The sequence below is a fragment of the Molossus molossus genome, unplaced genomic scaffold, assembly GCF_014108415.1.
Source record: "Molossus molossus isolate mMolMol1 unplaced genomic scaffold, mMolMol1.p scaffold_m16_p_20, whole genome shotgun sequence".
In the NCBI taxonomy this organism is placed as follows: Eukaryota; Metazoa; Chordata; class Mammalia; order Chiroptera; family Molossidae; genus Molossus; species Molossus molossus.
In genome coordinates, this window is record NW_023425356.1 from 14,201,882 (window position 1) to 14,224,965 (window position 23,084).

General features: G+C 34.9%; 1 protein-coding gene across 2 annotated transcripts in view; it reads left to right on the forward strand.

The window, feature by feature from the left end:
- Positions 1-23,084, forward strand: part of SYCP1 (synaptonemal complex protein 1) — a 111,085-nt gene that overhangs the window by 65,571 nt on the left and 22,430 nt on the right. Inside the window, exons 21-28 of one of the 2 annotated variants that reach the window (XM_036272419.1) lie at positions 2,474-2,536; positions 2,705-2,767; positions 8,596-8,712; positions 9,126-9,236; positions 10,469-10,561; positions 11,307-11,381; positions 17,506-17,565; positions 20,879-21,058. In XM_036272419.1, coding sequence (XP_036128312.1) covers positions 2,474-2,536; positions 2,705-2,767; positions 8,596-8,712; positions 9,126-9,236; positions 10,469-10,561; positions 11,307-11,381; positions 17,506-17,565; positions 20,879-21,058 — 762 coding nt within the window. The remainder of the gene's footprint in view (positions 1-2,473; positions 2,537-2,704; positions 2,768-8,595; positions 8,713-9,125; positions 9,237-10,468; positions 10,562-11,306; positions 11,382-17,505; positions 17,566-20,878; positions 21,059-23,084) is intronic. The other variant, XM_036272420.1, reaches the window with a different exon arrangement.

Sequence of the window (23,084 nt, forward strand, 5' to 3'; positions counted from 1 at the left end):
GTGTTACACTTATTAAATTCAACCAGAAAAAAATGAATTTAATCTTCTCAAGACTTGCTGTGTAATTCACTACTTTAAAATTTGTATCAGATGCCACTTCAAATACTAATCTTGTTGTTTGTGATGAAGAATAATGTGAATTTGGTTTACTTTAAAATAAAAACCATCTACTAAGAATGTCAATTTATTTTACCAATTTAGAAAATATTAGTGATTAAGAAAAAAAATGTGTGACAGGTTGTTAGTATATTTACTCTTTCCATAGTTGGATTTCAGTTTACCTATTGAAAGTTTCCCAGAAAGAAGCCAAGTTGCAAACATTTCTCACATATTTTGCGTGACATTGAAATTCATTACACTTTTTTTTCTCCTTAGTTCAGACATTTATTTTTTTGTACCTACTTTATCTATCTGAACCTCAATTTCCTCATCTCCAAAATGGAGAGTATACCTATCCTTTCTATGTCATTGGGTTGTTAGATGATTTATATTAACAAATGTTTGTGAAGGATGTAGTTAAGAGATTATAAACATTTATATGCAAGTCAGTTTTTAAAAATTCAAGATAAATTTGGGAAAGCTGATAAAATATTGCAAAGTGATACTGGGCTAAGATAAGAATGATGAACATAAACATGAACACAAAGACAGTTTTTTAAAGAAAGTATACTGAAATAAACTGGGATTATTGAAGCAAAAGATTTATAATTCCACTTATAAAAGATACTTGTAGAAGAAAATAGTAATTCTGTTAACATTTTTAATCTGATGTCAAATATTTTTTAGGTTCGAAGCATTGAATGTGAAGTTGTAAAAAAAGATAAACAAATGAAGATATTAGAAAACAAGGTATTATTGCAAAAAAAACGTTTGGGAATAGAGACTTTGTAACAATATATGTATAACTAGATTCTTTGGGGCCAGTCTTTACACTTTTAACATCATTTATGCTTCAGTGGCTCTCAACCTTCCTAATGCCATGACCCTTTAATACAGTTCCTCATGTTGTATGTGGGTGTATCTGCATGCGGGCAGACCCGCCTGGAGATAGATAGAGGGGCGGTTGTGTCGGTTCCTAAGACCATTGGAAATATGTGTTTTCCGATTGTCTTAGGCGACCCCTGTGAAAGGGTCGTTCGACCCTCAAAGGGGTCATGACCCACAGGTTGAGAACCGCTGCTTTCTAGAATTCTCAATTCCCATTTGAAGGCTTTGAGGAATAATGAAAAGCCTCTGGGTTCAGGAGATTTTTGCACAGTGCTTCAAAGAGCAAAGTTTTATTAAATTCCTCTTTAGCTATCTCTTTCCTGTCCCCAAATTTCATACTCTGAGCAGCTGCATTTGTTGTGGATATCTTCAGAGTGGCCAGATGCTTTAAAAAAACTATTCTCAAATGTCTCTGCCATCTCAAGAGAATTGAAGAAAAATTTCTGCCCTCTTTACGTGAAGTGTTTTTACTGTCTGGATGCCCATCCCAATTCACTTTTTCCTTCTCTGCACCTCACTACACACTGGTCCTAAACCTGACCATCTATACAGTGAGTAGTCCTCTGGAAAGTAGAGTTCACTTTCTGAAGTTTTGGTCTCTAATAATCAACAACAGCTTTTTTTCTTCTTCTATCTAGAATTCTGATTATTAAAATTCTTTATTACTGTGAACAAAAATTATTTTACTTAAAAATGAACTGTGATAGTTTAATACCTTTTCAAGATTTCTGGGCATTTCACCAAATATATTTATTTTAATTAGTCCTAAATTTTGAAATTATTTAAATTTAAAAGGATTGAAAACTTTAATTATTTTAATTTTCATTAGCTTATTCAGAAAGAAGGGAGAGTAAGTTGGGCAGTGAGTGTTCCAAGAAAGGTATTTAACAGAGTATTTTGTGCTAATGAGGGAGATTAAATTTTTTTTCCATTGGTGTTTCTTTCTACTTTAATGGAAAGTAGAACAATTTATGTATCTGTAGTATTGTAGGACCCTGGAGAAATGTAAGCTGCTTTTATGGTACTCCAAATATTTTTGAGGCTAATATCTCTTATTCCATTTCTGCATGTGTACCCAGGTGAAGTAGTCCCTCAAAATGAGATATAAAAACGGTTCAGCTGGTATTTTTTTTTTTTTTTTTAAACAGGGATTAAAATGTAGTTAGGAGGAGACAGAATATCATCTTATTCCCCTTCCCTCTAGATAATAAGTAAAAGAGGTCTCAGAAATGACAAATGGAATTGTTTTTAAAGTAGTTGAATTAAAATGTTCTTTAAATATATGAAGAGTTAAGACTTTCAAATTTGTATTGGCATAATCATTAGTAAAGTTTGTACTCGTTCACCTGCTTTTAGACATTAATGGAATTATATAACAGCATGATTTTTGGAATGACTTCTCTATGTAATATTTTTATTAGTTTGAAATTACTTATTTTGACTAGAATATTGAATAAAATAATTATAATTTCTTATAACATTTTAGTGTAACAATTTAAAGAAACAAATTGAAATTAAAAGCAAGAATATTGAAGAACTCCAGCAGGAGGTATGTACTGATTCTCAATATCAAAGTATTTTAAAAAGATTTGTTTCACTTCAGTTTTAGAAATAATGCTTTCTTTTCCCTTAATAATTTCAGTCTAAGTTAAGGTATCAGTGCAAGTATGACTCACTTTGGTACTAAGTGTAATTGTTTATTTTTAACTTTTAACAGAATAAAGCCTTAAAAAAAAGGGGTACAGTGGAAAGCAAGCAACTGAATGTTTATGAGATAAAGGTATTTGGAATTATTATTTTTGTTTTTAATATAGTAGTAAATAGTTGAGAATTTAAGAATTTTATACCCTTGTAGCAGTTTTTAAACATCATCTTTTGAGATTGTGAGAATTCTTATAATTATAAGAGTGCTTATCTGTGATTTAGCTGTGTTAAAATGATCTAAGCAGCTTAAATATATATGTGTGGGTATGTATATGTATGTATTCGTAGTCCTTACCCACACATTGAAAATGAAGGTTGAATAGGTTTGGGGTGGAGTCTTGGAGTCTACATTTTTAAAAGCTCCACATAAAGTCCTACAACTACGGAATTAAAGAAGCAGCCATATCGAGACTGGTAGGAGGGACAGAGGCAGATGGGCTGGTCCCACACCCACATGTAGTGGATGAAAATTAGGAGGACACCTCGGCTGGAAGGTCCTCCCTGAGGACCGAGGGGTCCCTGTCCCACACCAGGTACCTCGCTCAGGGTTCCAGTGCCAGGAGGAGAAGTCCCCATAACTTCTGGCTGGAAAAACCAGCGGGAACTGAGGCTCAGGGAGGCTGAGGCGGCTGGAGCACCAGGCAGCTCCCCTTAAAGAGCCCGCACACGGACTTACTCGGACTCACTCCCTCTAAGCTTGGAGGGGAGGCAGCTTGAGGGGCGCCAGAGACATACAGGGAAGAACTGAGCTGTTTGGCATTGGAGTGAGGGCTGGAGAGGGGGCTTTCTCCAGGACAAATGTGCTGTCAGAGGCCTTTGTTTCTTTGGTGAGCCCTTCCCTGGGGCAGCAGACAGCCACCATATCTGGGACTCCAGCACCCTGGCTCATACTGATTGCCCCACCCTGGTGATTCCCTGAGGCCCCAGCCCACCCAACTTTCAGGCCCACCCAAGCTGTTGCCACTTGCTTTACCATAGAATTGGCCTGTCTTGGATCCTGCTTCAGGTTTTCCTAAATTCTTTCAAACAAGCAGCATCTGGTCTCAGCTAGGTCCATCATACCTCTTGTTAAATAATACATAGAAACAAACACATGGAGGCGGCCAAAATGAGGAGACAAAGAAACAGGTCCCAAATGAAAGAACAGAGCAAAACCCCAGGAAAAGAACTAGGTGAAATGGAGATAAGCAACCTAACAGATGCTGAGTTCAAAATACTGCTTATAAGGATGCTCAGTGAACTTAGTGAGAACCTCAGCGAACTTAGTGAGGGCCTCAAGAGCATAAAAAAGGAGCAGTCAGAAATGAAGGATGCACAGTCAGAAAAGAAGGAGGCACTAACTGAAATAAAGAATAATTTACACAGATTCAATAGTAGAGTAGGTAAAGCGAAGAAGCAAACCATCGATTTGGGATATAAGGAAATGAAAAACACCCAGTCAGAACAGCAAAAAGAAAAAAGAATAAAAAAAAATGAGGATAGTGTAAGGAGCCTCTGGGACAACTTCAAGCATGCCAACATTCACATCTTGGGGGTGCCAGAAGGAGAAGAGACAGAACAAGAAATCGAAAACCTATTTGAAACAATAATGGCAGAAAACTTCCCTAACTTGGTGAAGGAAACAGACATACAAGTCCAGGAAACACAGAGTCCCAAACAAGATGAACCCCAAGAGGCCCACACCAAGACACATCATCATCAAAATGCAAAAGGTTCAAGACAAAGAGAGAATCTTAAAAGCAGCAAGAGAAAAGCAGTTATTTACCTACAAGGGAGTTCCCATAAGGCTGTCAGCTGATTTCTCAAAAGAAACTTTTCAGGCCAGAGGGGAGTGGCAGGAAATATTCAGAGTGATGAAAAGCAAGAACCTACAGCCAAGATTACTGTATCCTGCAAAGGTGTCATTTAGAATCGATGGCCATATAAAGAGTTTCCCAGACAAGAAAAAGTTAAAGGAGTTCATCACCACCAAACTGTTATTATATGAAATGTTGAAGGGTATTTTTGAAGAAAAAGATAAAATATATGAGCAGACAAAATGGCAATGAATACATATCTGTTGATAATTGAATCTACAAACAAAATGAACAAGCAGAACAGAAACATTCTCATAGATACAGAGAACATTTTGTTGGTTGCCAGATGGGAAGGGGTTTGGGGGAATGGGTGAAAAAGGTGAAGGGATTAAGAAGAACAAATTGGTTGCTAGACTGACAAACCTCAATGGGAAGGGTGTTGGGGGTTGGTAAGAAATAAACCAAAGAACTTATATGCATAACCAATGGACACAGACAACAGTGTGGGGAAAAGACAGGAGTGGGGTGGGAGTGGGGAGGAAGGGGGTCAATAAGCGAAAAATGAGGAACATCTGTAATACATTCAACAATAAAGATTTTTTAAAAAAAGCTCCGTATATGGTTATCTTGCTGCACAAGGGATTTGATAACTGTTGACTTTGTAGGAAACAAATTAAAATCCTGGAATATAAGCTTATGATGTCAAGGTCATACTTTGTTTTCTTAGTCCCAGTTCCTTGAGATATAATTCACCTATAATAAAATGCATGATGAGCTTTGACAGATGTTTTTACAACCATGTAACAACAATCAAGATACAGGAATATTTCCATCATCCCAGAAAGTTTCCTCATGTTCTTTTGCATTTTATTTGTTTGTTTGTTTATTTATTTATTTATCCTCACCCAAGGACATTTTTGCATTTATTCTCAGAACGGGAGGGAGAGAAATATAGATGTGAGAGACACATTGAGGGTTGCCACCCACACGACCCTAACCAGGGCTGGGACTTAACTGCAACCTAGGTACGTGCTCTTAGTGGAAACCGAACCCGGGTCTCTCAGGACCGCAGTCTGACGCTCTAACCGCTGAGCCAAACCGGCCAGGGCTCTTTTGCGTTTTAAATTCTGTTCCCCAGAGGCAACAATGTTCTGCTTTCTGTCTCTATAAATTGGTTTGTCTATTCTAAAACTTCATTTAAATGGAACCATGCCAAATATATTCTCTTGTTATAAGGGTTTATTTTGCTGAGCCTGCTCAGATTCACCCATTTCCTGTAGGTATCAATAGGTCTTTTTATTTTTACTGTTGAGTCGTATTCCATTGTATGAGTATAACAAATTTAGTCTCCTGTTAATAAAGATTTGAATTGTTTCCAATTTTATATCATTATGAGTAAAACTTCTATGAACATTCTTGTACAAGATTTTCACTGGACATTTTTCAGTTCTTTTAAGTAAATATCTAGGAAAAGAATTGCTGGGTCATAGAGTAGATGTACGTTTAGTTTTATAAGAAACAACCAAGTCATTTTCCAAAGTGATTTTATACTCCTAGTGGCAATGTATGAGAAGTCTAGTTAGTCCTTATCTTACTCACATTTGGTATAGACAGTCTTTTTAATTTCAGCCATTCTTGTGGGCAGAGCTCAACTTCATGGATGTGAGACCTGTTTAGTTATACAATATCCTACACTTAGTTTCCTGCTCTATTATTGTCATCTTGAAATTTTTAATAATTTATGAACTGCATGTTCCCCTTTTCATTTTGCATAGAGCTCTGCACATTATGTAGCTGGTCCTGCTTATGGGTGTATAATATCCCATTGTGCTTTTATTTTTCATTTCTTATAACAGTGTTGAACATTTTTCCATGAACTATTTAGTTATTTGGTCATTTCATTTATGGAGTGTCTATTCAAGTCTTTTTTCCTCTTTTTTATTTTTTATTGTGGTAAAATACCCATAACATCATATTTACCATTTTAACCTTTTTTCTTTTAAAACTATACACAGTTCATTTACATTATTGTGCAGCCAGTTCCCAGGACTCTCGTTGTCTCGTAAAACTGAAACTCTATACCCATTAAGCAGCTCCCCATTCCCTAATCCTCATAGTTCCTTGTAACCACCTCTCTCTGACCTATGAATCTGATGACTATAGGTACTTCATATAAGTAGAAAAATATAGTTTTTGTCTTTTTGTGATAGCTTCTGCATTTCTGATAAAAAGGCAGAATTGTGGTAGAGAGTGCACTGAAATTTTTTCAATCAAGAGAGTGAAAAGATAACCCCCAGAATGGAAGATAGTATTTGCAAATCATTTATTGATAATGATGTAGTATCTGGGACATATAAAGAACACTTTCAATTCAACAGCAAAAGCCAATCACAGAAGGACAAATACTGCATGATTGCACTTAATATAAGGTACCTAAAACAGTCAAACTTACAGAAGCAAAGATTAAAATGGTAATTATCAAGGGATGGGGGAGGGGAAAAAAGAGGTTATTCCTCAATTTGTTTAAGATTTCAGTTATGAAAGATAAATTAGTTCCAGAGATCTGCTGTACAGCATAGTGCTTATAGTCAACAATAAATTATTGTACACTTAAAATTTTATTGAACCCTAACTGGGTGGCTTAGTTGTTTGGAACATGTCCCGTACACCAAAAGGTCGTGGACTTGATTTCTGATCAGGTACATAACTAGATTGTGGATTTGATCCCAAATGGGGTGTGCACGGGAGGTAACTGGTTAATGTCTCCCTCCCTCCCTCCCTTTCTCTCTCTCTCTCTCTCTCTCTCTCCTTCTTTCTCATTCTCTCCCTTTCTCTCTAAGAAAAGTGAATGACATATCCTAGGGTGAGGATAAAAAACATTAAGAAGTTAGATCTCATGTTAAGCATTGTTATGACAAAACAAAACAAAACAAAACAGAAAAAGAAACAAAAATACCCCAAAGGGATAAAAGGAAACTTTTGGAGGTGATGGATTGATTGTGATGGTGGTTTCATAGGTGTTTGCATATATCCAAACTCCTAATTGTATGTATGAAATATGTGTAGTTTTTGTATGTTAGTTATATCTCAATAAGGCTGTTTTTTTTTTTCCTTTTCACATTTATGGAAAGTTAAAATTGTACATTAAAATTTTAACTTGTGATAAATATGCTTATTAAATAAAAGTAGGAAAAATCCTCCAAAAATGAAGAAAATAGTTCACTTCAAATGTTACAAAGATATCCAGTGTTAAATAAAAATCACTTATCATTCCACAGTTAAGGTATCACAGTTAAGCATATTGCATACAATTAAATATTATACAAAATGTGATTTTTAATGGCTGCATAGCAAACATCTTCATATGGATATTTTTTTTTTACATTTATTTACTTATTTTTAAATTTATTTATTTTTGTTAGAGATGTTTCTCCTTTTTCCCCCTTTCCCTCCCCTCCCCAATAAGGCTATTTTTGTAAAGAATATGCTTTTTCCTTGCATCACGAGGGTGTACTGTACAAATGGAATAGTTGCTTATTTTAATAAAACATACTGAACTGAGACTAAAAAATTTAAATATTGTTGAGAAGCTCCACTAAAAGTTAAAATATGTCTACTTTAAAATATTACTTGTCAAGTCCAAATATGTATTTCAGGGGAGAAGATAGATTTTGTGAAAAATAAAGTACATCTTCCCTGGCTGGGGGGCTCAGTTGGAGTGTCTTCCTGTGTACCAGAAAGTTTCATGTTTGATTCCCAGTCAGACCTAGGTAGTGGGTTCAGTCCCTGGTTGGGGAACATACAGGAGGCAACCTATCAATGTTTCTCTCTCATATCGATGTTTCTCTCCTCTCTCTCTCCCTCCTTCCTTCTCCCTCTCTCCTGCCCCTACTGTCCCTTTTACTCTCTCTAAAAAAGTCAATAAAAAATCCTCGAGTGAAGATTAAAAATAAAGTACATTTTATCATATGAAAATGATCCAACCATAATTTCCCTGAAAAAGTAGTTTTTAAAGATTCATAGAACCATAAAATGAACACAATATTCTCAAGAACTCCACAGCATTTACTAATGTTTATGTTGTTATTATTATTTTTTTTACACAAAGGTCAGTAAATTAGAGTTAGAACTAGAAGGTGCCAAACAAAAATTTAAAGAAACGACCGACAGCTATCAAAAAGATATTGAGGACAAAAAGAAAACAGAAGAAAATCTTTTGGGAGAGGTAGGAAAAAATAAGTTTGAGAATTTGTTATACTAAATTTATATTTGTTTATTAAATAGTATTTTAAGAGAAAACTAATACTTAATTTTTAAATTATGACTTTTGAAACATATAATAAATTTATACTAGGGACAGTTTCTTATAAAAGCTAAAAATATCCTTGTTACAATAAGTGTTTGAGTATTGAGTAGTATATAATTATTTTGTAAAGAGTAAATGATTTTTACAGTGTTATACTGTCCTCTCACTTGATAGAGCACCGTATAATAAACCAGAACAATAATGCATTTTCTACTTGGTTTTCTTAAATTTCTGGTGTTTGATTTCTACATTTTACATAATAGCATATGATCTCTAAATTTAAGTTAAATTTGTTTTTTGTGCTTAATTTTAATAAACAATTGATTTGATAGGTTGAGAAAGCAAAAGTAATAGCTGATGAAGCAGTAAGATTGCAGAAAGAAATTGATATACGATGTCAACATAAAATAGCTGAAATGGTAGCACTTATGGAAAAACACAAGGTAATTTTTTCTTTTTGTGTAATGAAAATTATTTATTGGATCCATATTTGTTTATAAAATGGTGAAATTAAGATAGCATTCTGACTTACTAGAAAAATTTATTGTAATTTTCTCTGATAATTATAGATATTTATGGGTATAGATAGAATCATAGATAATTATAGCTAGAATGCCCTTGATTTCCCATTTCTCTGTTTTTGAGTGTTTTCCCTTTATTGATATTAGAGAGAGAGAAAGGGAGAGGGAGAGAGAGATGGAAACATTGATGAGAGAGAACACTGATTGGCCGCCTCCTGTATACCCCTCACTGGGGACCAGGCCCACAACCTGGGCATGTGCCCTGATCGGGAATTGAACTGGAGACCTCCTGGTACATGGGTTGATGCTCATCCAGTGAACCACACTGGCTGGGCCATTTCTCTGTTTTTGAATCTTAACCATACAAAGCTTAGCTTGGGTGTCACTTTGAGGAAATCTCTCTTTGTCATTTATGATGGATGGAAGTGGTCACTCTTTTTTTTTTATCCTCACTCGAGGACATTTTTGCATTTATCTTCAGATAGAGTGGGAGGGAGAGAGGCAGGAAGAGAGAAGGAGAGAGAAACATCAATGTGAGAGAGACACATCGAGTAGTTGCCACCCACACGACCCCAACCAGGGCCGGGGACAAACTGCAACTGAGGTACATGCCCTTAGCGGGAACCGAACCCAGGACTCTCTGGTCCGTAGACTGATGCTCCAACCGCTGAGCCAAACTGGCCAGGGCTAAAGCCAGTGCAGTTTTTATCATTGTGTCATCTTTTGCCAGTGGCAGCTTCTTCAAACTGGTGACAAGTTCTTTTGTCGTGACTTTAATAGTCCTTGATAGCTTTCTTGCTTTTTGTTATAACTATATTCAAGACTCATCTTGTATTTCCTGAGTCAAATCTGGAATCAGCCACTTTTCTAAGTGGTCCTGATTTTTCTAGCCTATTTTTAAAATTAGAAATTCAGTGTTACCAATGAAAAAGAATTATTTATTGCTCTTGTGTTATGTTATTTCCAAGACAGTTGTCTAGGTTTCATAGTTTATGTAACTGAAAATTTTTTTTTAAATGTTCAAGTATATGTATTACTTAATTCACAATCATTATTTTCTTCAAATTTTAAATGCACAAGGATACCAGTCATATTAAAGCATAATCTGTTTGGGTTCTAATATACTTAAACTGTTTTTTTTCTGTTTTATATAGCACCAATATGATAAAATCATTGAAGAAAGAGACTCAGAATTAGGACTTTATAAGAGCAGAGAACAAGAACAGTCATCAATGAAAGCATCTTTGGTGAGATACAGAACAATTAGCCATAAAAGCCAATTTTCATGTCAACAAGGCTGGTGGTAAAGAATAATATTTAATGAAGTGATAATTTTTGAGTTATAGAATACAAAATCTTAGATCTGAAAGGGATCTTATAGTTAAGTGGGTTTCCAATTTATTTTTTTAAATGGTGGAATGAACTCTTTTTTTCCCCAAATGAATAGTTAAAAACTACAGTTACAAATAAGTTTGGAGCTCTGATTGAGATTGGGAGAGGAGGGATGGGGTAGATTGGGAGAGGATGAGGAGGAGAGATACATGGTATTAAATATTTCTTTAGAGTAAACTGTAAAATATTTGTATAAATTAAATCTTTAGTTATGTTCAACTAGCAGCCTTCATGTCAGTAGGCTTTTCCCCCCTATTTTTTTAATTGTTGAAAGTATTACAGATGTCCCCCTTTTTTCTCCATTGACCCCCTCATTCCTTCCTGCCCCCTACCCCCTCCTGCCTTCCTAAGTCTAGTATCCTTGTTGATTGGTTGTGCATATATGTGTGTAAGTTCTTTGGTTTATCTCTTTCCACCCCTCCCACCCCCCCATCCCTCTGAGGTTTGTCAGTCTGTTCCCTACATCCATGATTCCATATCAGTAGGCTTTTAAAAAATATATATTTTATAAGTGAATTTGTTTCTATACAATTAAGTTTATTTGAAACACTAGTTTGCATTTATATGTACTTACAAACTTTATGTTTCTTTTTTCTTTAGGAGCTTGAACTATCCAATCTCAAAAATGAACTCTCAACCATTAGGAAACAACTTGAAATTGAAAGAGAAGAAAAAGTAGGTTTTGTGGCATTATAAAGTAACTAATTATAAGGTTTAGGTGCAGCTTTGTATTTTTATAAACATGTCATATTGGAAAATAATATGATACATTTGAGTAAATGGATTAAAAATATAGTTTTTCCCCCATTACCTTTTTTTCCCAAAAGTATTTATAATACAGGTTAAAATCAGAATATTTTGCCTCCCACTTTGTTCTTTCTCAGGATTGCTTTGTCTACTTAGGATCTTTTGTAGTTCCATATAAATTTTAGGATTATTTTTTCTACTTCTGTAAAAAGTGCCATTGGTCTGTTCTTGACTTAAAAAATGCTTTTTAAGTTGAATAACTTCGAATAAAGTGCACAAATGTTAATTATATAGCTTGATAAATATTTTTGATTGAATAGATTGAAATAGAGGGCTTTTCCATCATTCCTAGGACTTTCTCTGTCCCCTTGACAGTCAGTCCTCCTAAGGATAATCACTATTCTGACCTCTGTGACCATAGATTAGTTTGGCTTGTTTTTTTTACCTTGGTAGACATACAATCATATGGCATATATTCTTTTGTGTCTTAATTCTTTTAACATTGTATACTGGTGTTGGTAGTTTATTCTTTTTTATTGCTCTGTAGTATTTCATTCTATGCACCACTATTAATTTCTTCTTCTGTTGATTGACATTTGGGTTGTAAAAAAAAAAGTGGCATTGGTATCTTGATAGGAATTACATTGAATCTATAGATGGCTTCGGGTAATATGGACATTTTAACAATATTAATTCTTCATTCCATGAACACTGGATACCTTTCTTTTTTGTGTGTGTCTTCTTTGATTTGATCAATGTCTTATAGTTTTCAGTGTAGATATCTTTCACCTCCTTGGTAAACTTATTCCCAAGTATTTTATGTTTTTTGATGCTATTATAAATGGGATTGTTTTATTTACTTCTTTTCAGGTAATACTGTTAGTATATAGAAGTGCTACAGATTTTTGTATGTTAATTTTGTATCCTGCAACTTCACTGAATTTGTTTAGTAGTTCTAACAAGTTTTTGGTAGCCTTTAGGTTTTTCTCTCTATAAAATTATGTCATCTGCAAATAGAAAAAATTTTACCTCTTCATTTCCAATTTGATGCCTTTTATATCTTTCTCTTACCTGATTTCTCTGGCGGGGACTTCCAGGACTGTATTGAGTAGGAGTGGTGAGAGTGGGCATTCTTGTCACTGATCTTAGAGGAAAAACTTTCAGCTTTTACCCTTGAGTATTATGTTAGTTGTGGGCTTGTCAATATGGCCTTTATTATGTTGAGGTACATTTCATCTCTACCTAATTTGTTGAATTTTTATCATGAATGAAAGTTCAATTTTGTCAAATGCTTTTAATGCATCCAGTGAGATCATTATATGATTTTTATCCTTCATTCTGCTAATGTGGTGTATCACATTAGTTGATATGTATATATTGGACTATCCTTTCGTCCCAGGGATAAATCCCACTTCATCATCGTGTATGATCATTTTAATGTGCTGTTGAATTCAGTTTGCTAATATTTTGTTGAGGATTTTTGCATCTATTTTTATCAAGAATATTGGCCAGTAATTTTCTTTTTTTGTAGTGCCCTTCTCTAAATTCATTGTAAAATGAATTTAGAAGTGTTCCTTCTTAAATTTTTTGGTAGATTTTGAGAAGGATTGGTATTCATTTTTCTTTAAATGTTTGGTAGAATTCACCAGTAAAGCCATCAGGTTTTGGATTTTATTGTTGGGAGATTTTTATTTTTTTATCCTCACCCAAGGACATTTTTGCAGTTTAGCTTCAGATAGAGCAGGAAGGAGAGAGACATCGATGTGAGAGAGACACATCAACTGGTTGCCACCCACACGACCCCAACCGGGGCAGGGACAGACTACAACCCAGGTATGTACCCTTAGTGGGAACTGAACCCGGGACTCTCTGTTATGCGGGCTGATGCTCTAACCACAGAGCCAAACCGGCCAGGGCTGTTGGGGGATTTTTGATTACTGATTGTATCTCCTTGTTATTGATCTATTCTTATTTTCTATTTATTCATTATTTAGTCTTGGTAGATATATGTTTCTAGAATTTATTAATTTCTTCTAGGTTATCTAATTTGTTGGCATATAATTATTTTAGTAGTCTTTTATGATCGTTTGTGTTTCTGTGGTATTTGTTGTAATGTTTCCTGTTACATTTCAGATTTTATTTATTTGCCTTCTTTTTAAATAGTCTATCAAAAGGTACCAGTTATGTTTATATTTTCATAGAATCAGTTCTTGATTTCCAGTCAAGATGGTGGCATAGGTAAACGTGGTATTGCGTCCTCCCACAACCACATCAAAGTTACAACTAAACTGCAGAACAACCATAATTCAAAACTGCCTGAAATCAAGCTGAATGCAAGTCCTACAACTATGGAATTAAAGAAGCAGCCACTTTGAGACTGGTAGGAGGGGCGGAGGCAGACGGGCTGGTCCCACACCCACGTGTGGTGGATAAAAATCAGGAGGATACCTTGGCTGGGAAGGTGCTCCCTGAGGACTGAGGGGTCCCTGTCCCACACCAGGTACCCTACTCAGGGTTCCAGTGCCAGGAAGAGAAGTCCCCATAACTTCTGGCTGGAAAAACCAGCAGGAACTGAGGCTCAGGGAGGCTGACACGGCTGGAGCCCCAGACACTGCTCATAAAGGGCACATGCACGGACTTATTGGACTCACTTCCTCTAAGCTTGGAGGGGAGGCAGGTGAGGGGCACCAGAGACATACAGGGAAGAACTCAGCTGTTTGGCATTGGAACAAGGGCTGGAGAGGGGGCTTTCTCCAGGACAAATGTGCTGTCAGAGGCCTTTGTCCTTTGGTGAGCCCTTCCCTGGGGCAGCAGACAGCTGCCATATCTGGGACTCCAGCACCCTGACTCATACTGGTTGCCCCACCCTGGTGATTCCCTGAGGCCCCAGCCCACCCAACTTTCAGGCCCACCCAAGCTGTTGCCACTTGCTTAACTCTAGGATTGGCTTGTCTTGGATCCTGCTTCTGATTTTTAGTAAGTTCTTTCAAACAAGCATCATCTGGTCTCAGCCCCATACCGCTCGTTAAGTAATACACAGAAACAAACACAGGGAGGCAGCCAAAATGAGGAGGCAAAGAAACAGGTCCCAAATGAAAGAACAGAACAAAACCCCAAGAAAAGAACTAAGCAAAATGGAGATAAGCAACCTAACAGATGCTGAGTTCAAAATACTGCTTATAAGGATGCTCAATGAACTTAGTGAGAACCTCAGTGAACTTAGTGAGGGCCTCAAGAGCATAAAAAAGGAGCAGTCAGAAATGATGGATGCACAGTCAGAAATGAAGGAGGCATTAACTGAAATAAAGAATAATTTACACAGATTCAATAGTAGAGTACGTAAATCCAAGAAGCAAACTATCGATTTGGAATATAAGGAAGCAAAAAAAACGCCCAATCAGAACAGCAAAAAGAAAGAAGAATCCAAAGAAATGAGGATAGTGTAAGGAGCCTCTGGGACAACTTCAAGTGTGCCAACATTCGCATCTTGGGTGTACCAGAAGGAGAAGAGAGAGAACAAGATATCAAAAACCTATTTGAAACAATAATGGCAGAAAACTTCCCTAACTTGGTGAAGGAAACAGACATACTAGTCCAGGAAGCACAGAGAGTCCCAAACAAGATGAACCCCAAGAGGCCCACACCAAGACACATCATCATCAAAATGCAAAAGGTTCAAGACAAAGAGAGAATCTTAAAAGCAGCAAGAGAAAAGCAGTTATTTACCTACAAGGGAGTTCCCATAAGGCTGTCAGCTGATTTCTCAAAAGAAACTTTTCAGGCCAGAGGGGAGTGGCAGGAAATATTCAGAGTGATGAAAAGCAAGAACCTACAGCCAAGATTACTGTATCCTGCAAAGGTGTCATTTAGAATTGATGGCCATATAAAGAGTTTCCCAGATAAGAAAACGTTAAAGGAGTTCATCACCACCAAACTGTTATTATATGAAATGTTGAAGGGTATTTTTGAAGAAAAAGATAAAATATATGAGCAGACAAAATGGCAATGAATACATATCTGTTGATAATTGAATCTACAAACAAAAATGAACAAGCAGAACAGAAACATTCTCATAGATACAGAGAACATTTTGTTGGTTGCCAGATGGGAGGGGGTCTGGGGGAATGAGTGAAAAAGGTGAAGGGGTTAAGAAGTACAAATTGGTTGCTAGACTGACAGACCTCAATGGGAAGGGTGTTGGGGGTTGGTAAGAAATAAACCAAAGAACTTACATGCATAACCAATGGACACAGATAACAGTATGGGAAAAGGCAGGAGAGGGGCAGGAGTGAGGAGGAGGGGATCAATGGGGGACAAATGAGGAACATCTGTAATACAATAAAGATTAAAAATAAAAGTAAAAAAAGTCAGTTCTTAGTTTCATTGATAGTTTCTGTTGTTTTTTCTGATCTCAATTTCATTAATTTCTGTTCTGATCTTTGTTATTTTCTTCTGCTAACTTTGGGCTTTGTTTTTCTGTTTTCTTGATATATAAAATTAAGTTGTTTACTTGAGATCTTTCTTTTTTCTTAATGTAGGTGTTTATTGCTGTAAACCTTTCTCTTAGAACTGCTTGTATCCTGTAAGTTTTAGTGTTCCGTGTTTCTATTTTCATTTGTTTTAAGATATTTTTGGATTTCCTTTTGATTTTTTGTTTGACTCACTGATTATTTGTTGATTGTGTTGTTTGATTTTCACATATTTGTGAATTTTCCTGTTTCCCTCCTATTATTGACTTCTGGTTTTCTATCATTGTGGTCGGAAAAAATACTTCCATTTAAAAAATATTTGTTAAGACTTATTTTGTAGTGTAACATATGGTTTATCTCAGAGATGTTCCACATGTATTTAAGAATGAACATTCTGGGCCCTGGCCCAGTAGCTCAGTTGGTTAGAGTGTTGTTCCAGTATGCCAAGGTTTTGGGTTAATTCTCCAATCAGGGTACATATAAGAAGCAAACAGTGAATGCATAAATAAGTGGAACAACTTATCAATGTTTCTCTCTCTCTTTCTCTTCTTCCATCCTTCCCTCTCTCCCTCCCTCCCCCTTCTTCTCTCTTTTTAAAATTAATCACTAAATAAAAATAAAACAAAAAGAATAGTCTGTTTTGTTGGGTGAAAAGTTGTGTATAGGTCTGTTAGGTTTGTTTGCTTTCAAGTATAGCTCATATTCAATGTTCCTTTATTGATTTCTGTCTGGATGATTTACCAATTATTGAAGGTGGGGTATGGAAGTCTCCTATTATCATTGTAATGTCTGTTTTCCCCTTCAGACATGTTAATATTTGCTTAATATATTTAGGTGCTCTGTTCTTAGGTGCATATATATTTACAATTGTTGTATTCTCTTGCTGAATTGACCCCTTTATCATTATATAATGACCTCCTTTGGTTACAGCTTTTGGTTTAAAGTTTATTTTGTCTGATATGTGTATAGCTGTTTCTGCTCTCTTTTGTTTTCTATTTGTATGGCACATCTTTTTCCATCCCTTCACTTTCTGGCTGTGAATGTTCTTAAAGCTTAAATGAGTCTACTGTAAGTCTATCTTTCTTTGGATCATGTATATATATTTATTTAGCTACTCTATGCATTTTACTTGGATAATTTAGTCCATTTACATATAAAGTAAATCTCAAGATCAACACACAGAGAAAAAGTGAATTGTGCCTCTAAAGGCCCATAATATTTTAGATTTCTTTGCAGCTCTTTATAGTTACCTGTGTGTATTCCTTACTTTATAATCTGTTCCATCAACTTTATTTTATTAATGAGAAAGTTGAGATTCAGATTTTTAAAAGACTTACTGAAGATTCCACAGATACATACAAGAGACAGATCAGAATTTAAAAAAGATATTCAAAACCAAATGACATTTCTATAGAGAAGAACTAATTTATTTTTCTATTTTCTTTTTATTATTTTTATAAAACTTATAGGTCAGTATTTTTTTTTTTCTTGTTAATACTTAGGAAAGATTTTGATAATAGGAACATTCATTTGTGGTAATAGTAATGACTACATTGTATGTACTTGATATTCATTTTTAATAGGAAAAACTCAAAAGAGAGGCAAAAGAAAACACAGTTACTCTCAAAGAAAAAAATGACAAGGTAAGAGTTTTATATAATTTTCAGTTTTTTAAAATAACCAATTCATTTTCTAACATCTACTTAGAAAATTTTTTTTGCTCATAATAGGAAATGAACATTTAAAATATAGCACACAATTTCATTTCCTAAAGTGTTTCTTGCTATTTATTATTAATTAAAAAGCAGTAACTAAAAAATGTAAAGGAGTTGTCATTTGGAGATTTAGAGAAGGTTTCAATTTTCTATAATTTTTATTATAGTATATCTTAAATTAGGTACTTTTGTGTTTCTTGAGAATTTTCCAATGTTAGAGGCAAAATATTTTATCAAATTCTAAAGCTTATATTTAGATTATGTCTAATTTTGGGTTTGAGAGGGCTAAATAAATGACATCCTGCTTTTCTCACTTAAGTCTGAACCAATTGAGAAATACAGTGAAAACCAAAATAATATTTTATTATTGATACCTAACATTGGAGAATGCAGCTTACTTTTGAAGGTATGGGGATTTTTAAATCCTGAAATCCCAAATTAGATAAATTTGCCTACTTTGTCACAGGTAAATCTGAAGTAGGACAAGTCTATCCCTTTAAAAATGACTTCCTCTTGTAAAACATATGGCTCATGGAGGAAAGCAGAATGTGTGCTTCCTGTGGTATCCAAGAGGAAGAGTAAGGAAGGAGTTGAACTGTATTTACCTAATTTCTCCTTCCAAATTCACTAATCCCAGTAAGTCATTGTTCTTCCCCTAAGGGAACAGAGGTTAGGAATGTTACCCTAGTGTTGCTCCCTGCACATGGAAGGAAGCACCAGATATGAGGAAGAGGGATACCACTCAGCTTCTAACCCATTACAGAAGAATTCTAATTGCAAGTTTGAGTTTAAATGATTAAATATTCTTTATACATAGTAATGTAATCAGCCTTAAGTCCCCACAGAGGTTGCTTTTGACTATAATTGAAGGGGACAGAGTAGTTGAGAATAGTTTAGTTTCTAGGTGTAGACAGTGATACAATTTTGTTATACTTGGGTTCAAAGAAAGAGAAGAAAGAAAATATTATACCTGTGAGTGAATATTGGGTGTTTTATGTGTTCCAAATACTGTGGTAGGTATTTGAAAAAATTGTATTTGGAGAAATTATTGTCATACTAAAATTAGCCAGCAAATTAGATAGTCTAAGGGAAGTGTCTGATGAAGATAACTAAATTGGTTAAATTCTAATATTCATTTCTAAATATAGAATGTATTCATGTTATGAAGGTATATATTCCATATAGTTATAGAGTTGTTTTGATTCATGTATAATTTCAGTAATATATGCCTATAATATCTATTATCAAGTAGATGAGTAAATGCCTTATATTGCATCTGGGAGTCTGGATATATAATGTGTGTGTGTGTATATAATAAATATAATATAAATTATTTCTTTATATATATACTTTATCATGAATTAATATATATGTCAATAATAATAAAAGAAATAGTTTAAATAAGATTTTATTTGCTATACTTTATTCCAAGCCTTTATATAATAATAATCATTAGGTTTATCAAACATTTCTTAGTTTGGGCAAATTACTTCTTCATGCCTCAGTATCCTCATTTTTAAAGGGATAATAATAGTACCTATTTCCTAAAGTTATGCGGATTAAATGAGATAATATTTGTAAAGCATTTAAAATAGTGCTTGGCACATAGGAGAAACACCATATGTCTGTTAAAAAAGTACAACAGAGAAAATCATGAATGTTCTGTATATATGCATCACTGGAAATGTAACATTTACAAAAGACTGTAACTTGTAGGAAAGTGCATACTTTTCCATGATGTATTATGAAGAGAGTTATTTCAGTATTCTAGAATGAGGAGGGGTGTTGCATTTTCTTTTAGGCTACTAGGCTACCCAGGAAATGTTAATTCTCAAACATGACCACACGGTGGTGTAGTTGCCATTATCAGTCCTTTGGGGAGAAAATTTGTCCAAGAAAGCAGTTACATTCCGTAGACTCTTGTTGAATCCGGAGAGCAAAATAAATATTTTCATTAAAATTATGTTATCAACTATAATGTAGAAATATTTAGGAAAAAGAATGCAGAAATGCAACTCTGAAAAAATACTACTAAAATTTATACCTACTGGAAAAAGGACTATAAAGTGAAATCACTAGGACTGGGCAAGAAACCTACAAATCACCTTATTTAGCTTGATTATATAAATGGATAAATTTAAGCCTTGAGATACTTAGTAATTTACTTAAAATCACCTAGCAAAGTAGTAAAAGATCCTGGAGAAAAGAGCATACTTGACTCCTAGTCCATTGTTTTTTATAGCACTGTGGTCATGTCATAATCCTGCACCCTGTACCCTCCTAATTTGAATAATGAATTTATTCTCACTGCAGATTAACCACCAAACTTTTGAAAGTAGACTCCTTTTTCTGATGTGTGTGTGTGCTTCTTTCTTGTGAATGATTGCCATAATTGTACTCATGGATATGACGATGACCAATGAAAGTGATAAAATATAAGAAATGGGCATGAGTTTCATTTTTCCACTAAAACAGCTATTATTTACTAGCTTTTACTGAAATTTTCTCTAGTTCTTTACTAATTATAACTTTTGTTCCCTATTTTTTTTTTGGAGGGGAGTGAGGGTTGGTGGATAGGAAAATGCTGACATTTTTTAATAGATGAGGGAGAAGATAAGAAAGCATAAAAGAGAATGAATGGAAATGAGAATAAATTGCCCTTCAGCTTTTAGGCTGTTAGAATGAACACAGATTAAGGCATTTTGCCACCAGGAACAGATTTTTTTTTTGTTTTCTTTATTGATTTTAGAGAGAGAGGAAGGGAGAGAGAGGTAGAAAATCGATGAGCGAGAGAGAACATAGATTGGCTGCCTCCTGCCTGCCCCTCACTGGGGATTTGGCCCACAACCTGGGCATGTGCCCTGACCGGGAATCGAACTGGCAACTTCTTGGTGCATGGGTCATTGCTCAACCGCTGAGCCACACCAGCCAGGTGAAACAGATTTTTCTTTATAGAATCCTCAGTTTTTGGTCAGATAGAGAGTTGAGATGTCTTATTTGTTTTCATAGCAGCTCTCTGAAGACAGAGGGGCAGATACCATTTTCATCTTAAACAGGAAAATAAAGTGACAAAGAAAATTAATCAATTCATTAATTCATTATTTAATTAAATTATGAGATTCAAAGTTGTCTAATCATTAATAAATTTGGGAGTAAATTCTAGCTTATTTCAACTAGTTGCTACACTGTAATTAAAATGACATTTAATGATGATTTTATTCATTTCTGTTGTCCAATACAGAAAACACAGACATCTTTATTGGAAACACTTAAAACCAGTTATCGGAAATTTGATCCTAAAGCAGCTTCTTCACAAAATATACCTCAAAACTTCACATCAGCTGATCATAGCAAACCCAAAGATAAAAGAGGCTATCTGTGGACATCTGGCAAAAGTACTTCATCTACACCATTACCAAAGGTTGGTTGGTAAAATTTCAAAAGAAGTAGTAATTTTTTTTAATTAAAAAAAGATAGTTCTGGTATTATATACCATATATCTAGTATCAGACATAGATATAAAATTAATTTCTTGAAATTTTAATTTTTTATGATACCAGCATGAAATGTTTTTTTGTTTTCTGTCACCATCCACGACTTAATGGCATCTTGGCAGCTTCCATAACTTTCCAGCCTTTACTAATGCATAGTCCCTGAAGTAGGAAATCTGGTTCTGAGTTGACATTTTCCATTGTCACCCCAGTTACCTCCCTTTGCTATTTATTCCTTATCATCTTGCTGCTGTATTCTTTACTGAGCAGTTAGCTCTCGTGGAGCAGGTACTGCTAGCAAAATAAAACAATTCTAGCTGCTGTCCACATGTTCAGTTAATCCATGGGGAATTCATTCAACCTTGCCATGATAAATGACCATGTAGAATGCTCTACAGTACTACTGACCCCTCCCTCTCTTCTCTGCCATCCATTTCTCTCTAATTTCTTTTTACTCTGCTCAGCCAAACACAGGGGCAGATAAACTAATTCTGTGCCTAGGTTTATATCCAATTTAGGGAATGAGATGCCAGTCTCCCCTTGAAGGCACACTTAATCTTTATAAGGCTTTTGTTAAAGTTACTTCCTCACTCGCCTTGGGAGTTGAAGGCAAAAGTATCTCTACCTGTATCTACCCCTGTAAGCTAAAATTTCATGTCTTTCTCTTCCAGTTTCCTTAAAATAACTAGGAAGAAGGGAGTTGTTTGATGATTGTAGGGCTTTTACTACTTTTTAGTAAGCCCCAGAGAAGGATCTGGCCTTAATCACAGGTCACTTTCTTTAGAAGAAGATGGGTTACTAGCACTTTCTTCTCAGCTGTGTGCCCTGTTGACAATTACAGAGCAAAAGGTGGAATCCCACTCATATCCTGTTATATATATATACATTATACAACCCCTGTAAATTATGAAAATTAATCTACATAATTTAGAGAGGCTTTATTTATATAAAGTTATTTTGCTTTATTTACTACCGTATTATTCAGACTATGAAATGATATACATTAAAGAATGATCTTACTTAAAAAAAACTTTTAATTGAAATACAGGCAAGAAGAATACACAGATCTTAATTATACAACTTAATGAGTTTTTACAAGACCAAACATAACCTTATAACCATCCTCAGATTAAAACATGGAATATTATTATCACCTCAGAAGAACTTCTTATTCCCCCTTCCAGTTACTAGCTCTCCCCCAAGGCCAACCTCCTTTACCTTCTCATTAATACTTAAAAAATATACTTAAAAAAGAAAAATACTTTTTTCTTTATTGATTTTTAGAGAGAGAGGAAAGGACAGGGAGGGAGAGAGAGAGATAGAAACATCAATGAGAGACGACATCGATTGGCTGCTTCCCGCATGCCGCCCACTGGGGATTTGGCCCACAACCTAGACATGTGCTCTGACCGGGACTTGAACCAGCGACCTCTTGGTGCATGGGTCGAGGCTCAACCACTGAGCTCAAACACCAGTCGGGCACCCCCATTAATACTTTTAATTACACAATTATAATTATACAATTTCTACTATTCAGTATTTTGTATAAAACCAGTTACATTACACATGATTTTCAAATGCGACAGTAAGTATCAAACTACATAGATGTGCAAAGTTTATATACCATTATGAAACTATTGTAAAAATACCTTCAGGAAAATAAGCATTCAACCAATTTTGAATGCTTTATAAAATATGATTAGAAATACACATTTTAATTAAAAAATCAAGATGATTGATCAAAATCTGAATAATTATATTTTAAAACTTTTAATCTGTACATGAATGCAGGTTAGATAAAAATATGAAGATTATTATCAAACTGCAGTACAATAACCAGATGAACATATCTGTTGACATTTAATTCTACTAGGCAGTTGAGGTAATTTCCTACGCAGTTCCAACTTCTAATATGTATAAATGTACTACCTGTTTTTGCATTTTTTATAAATAGAA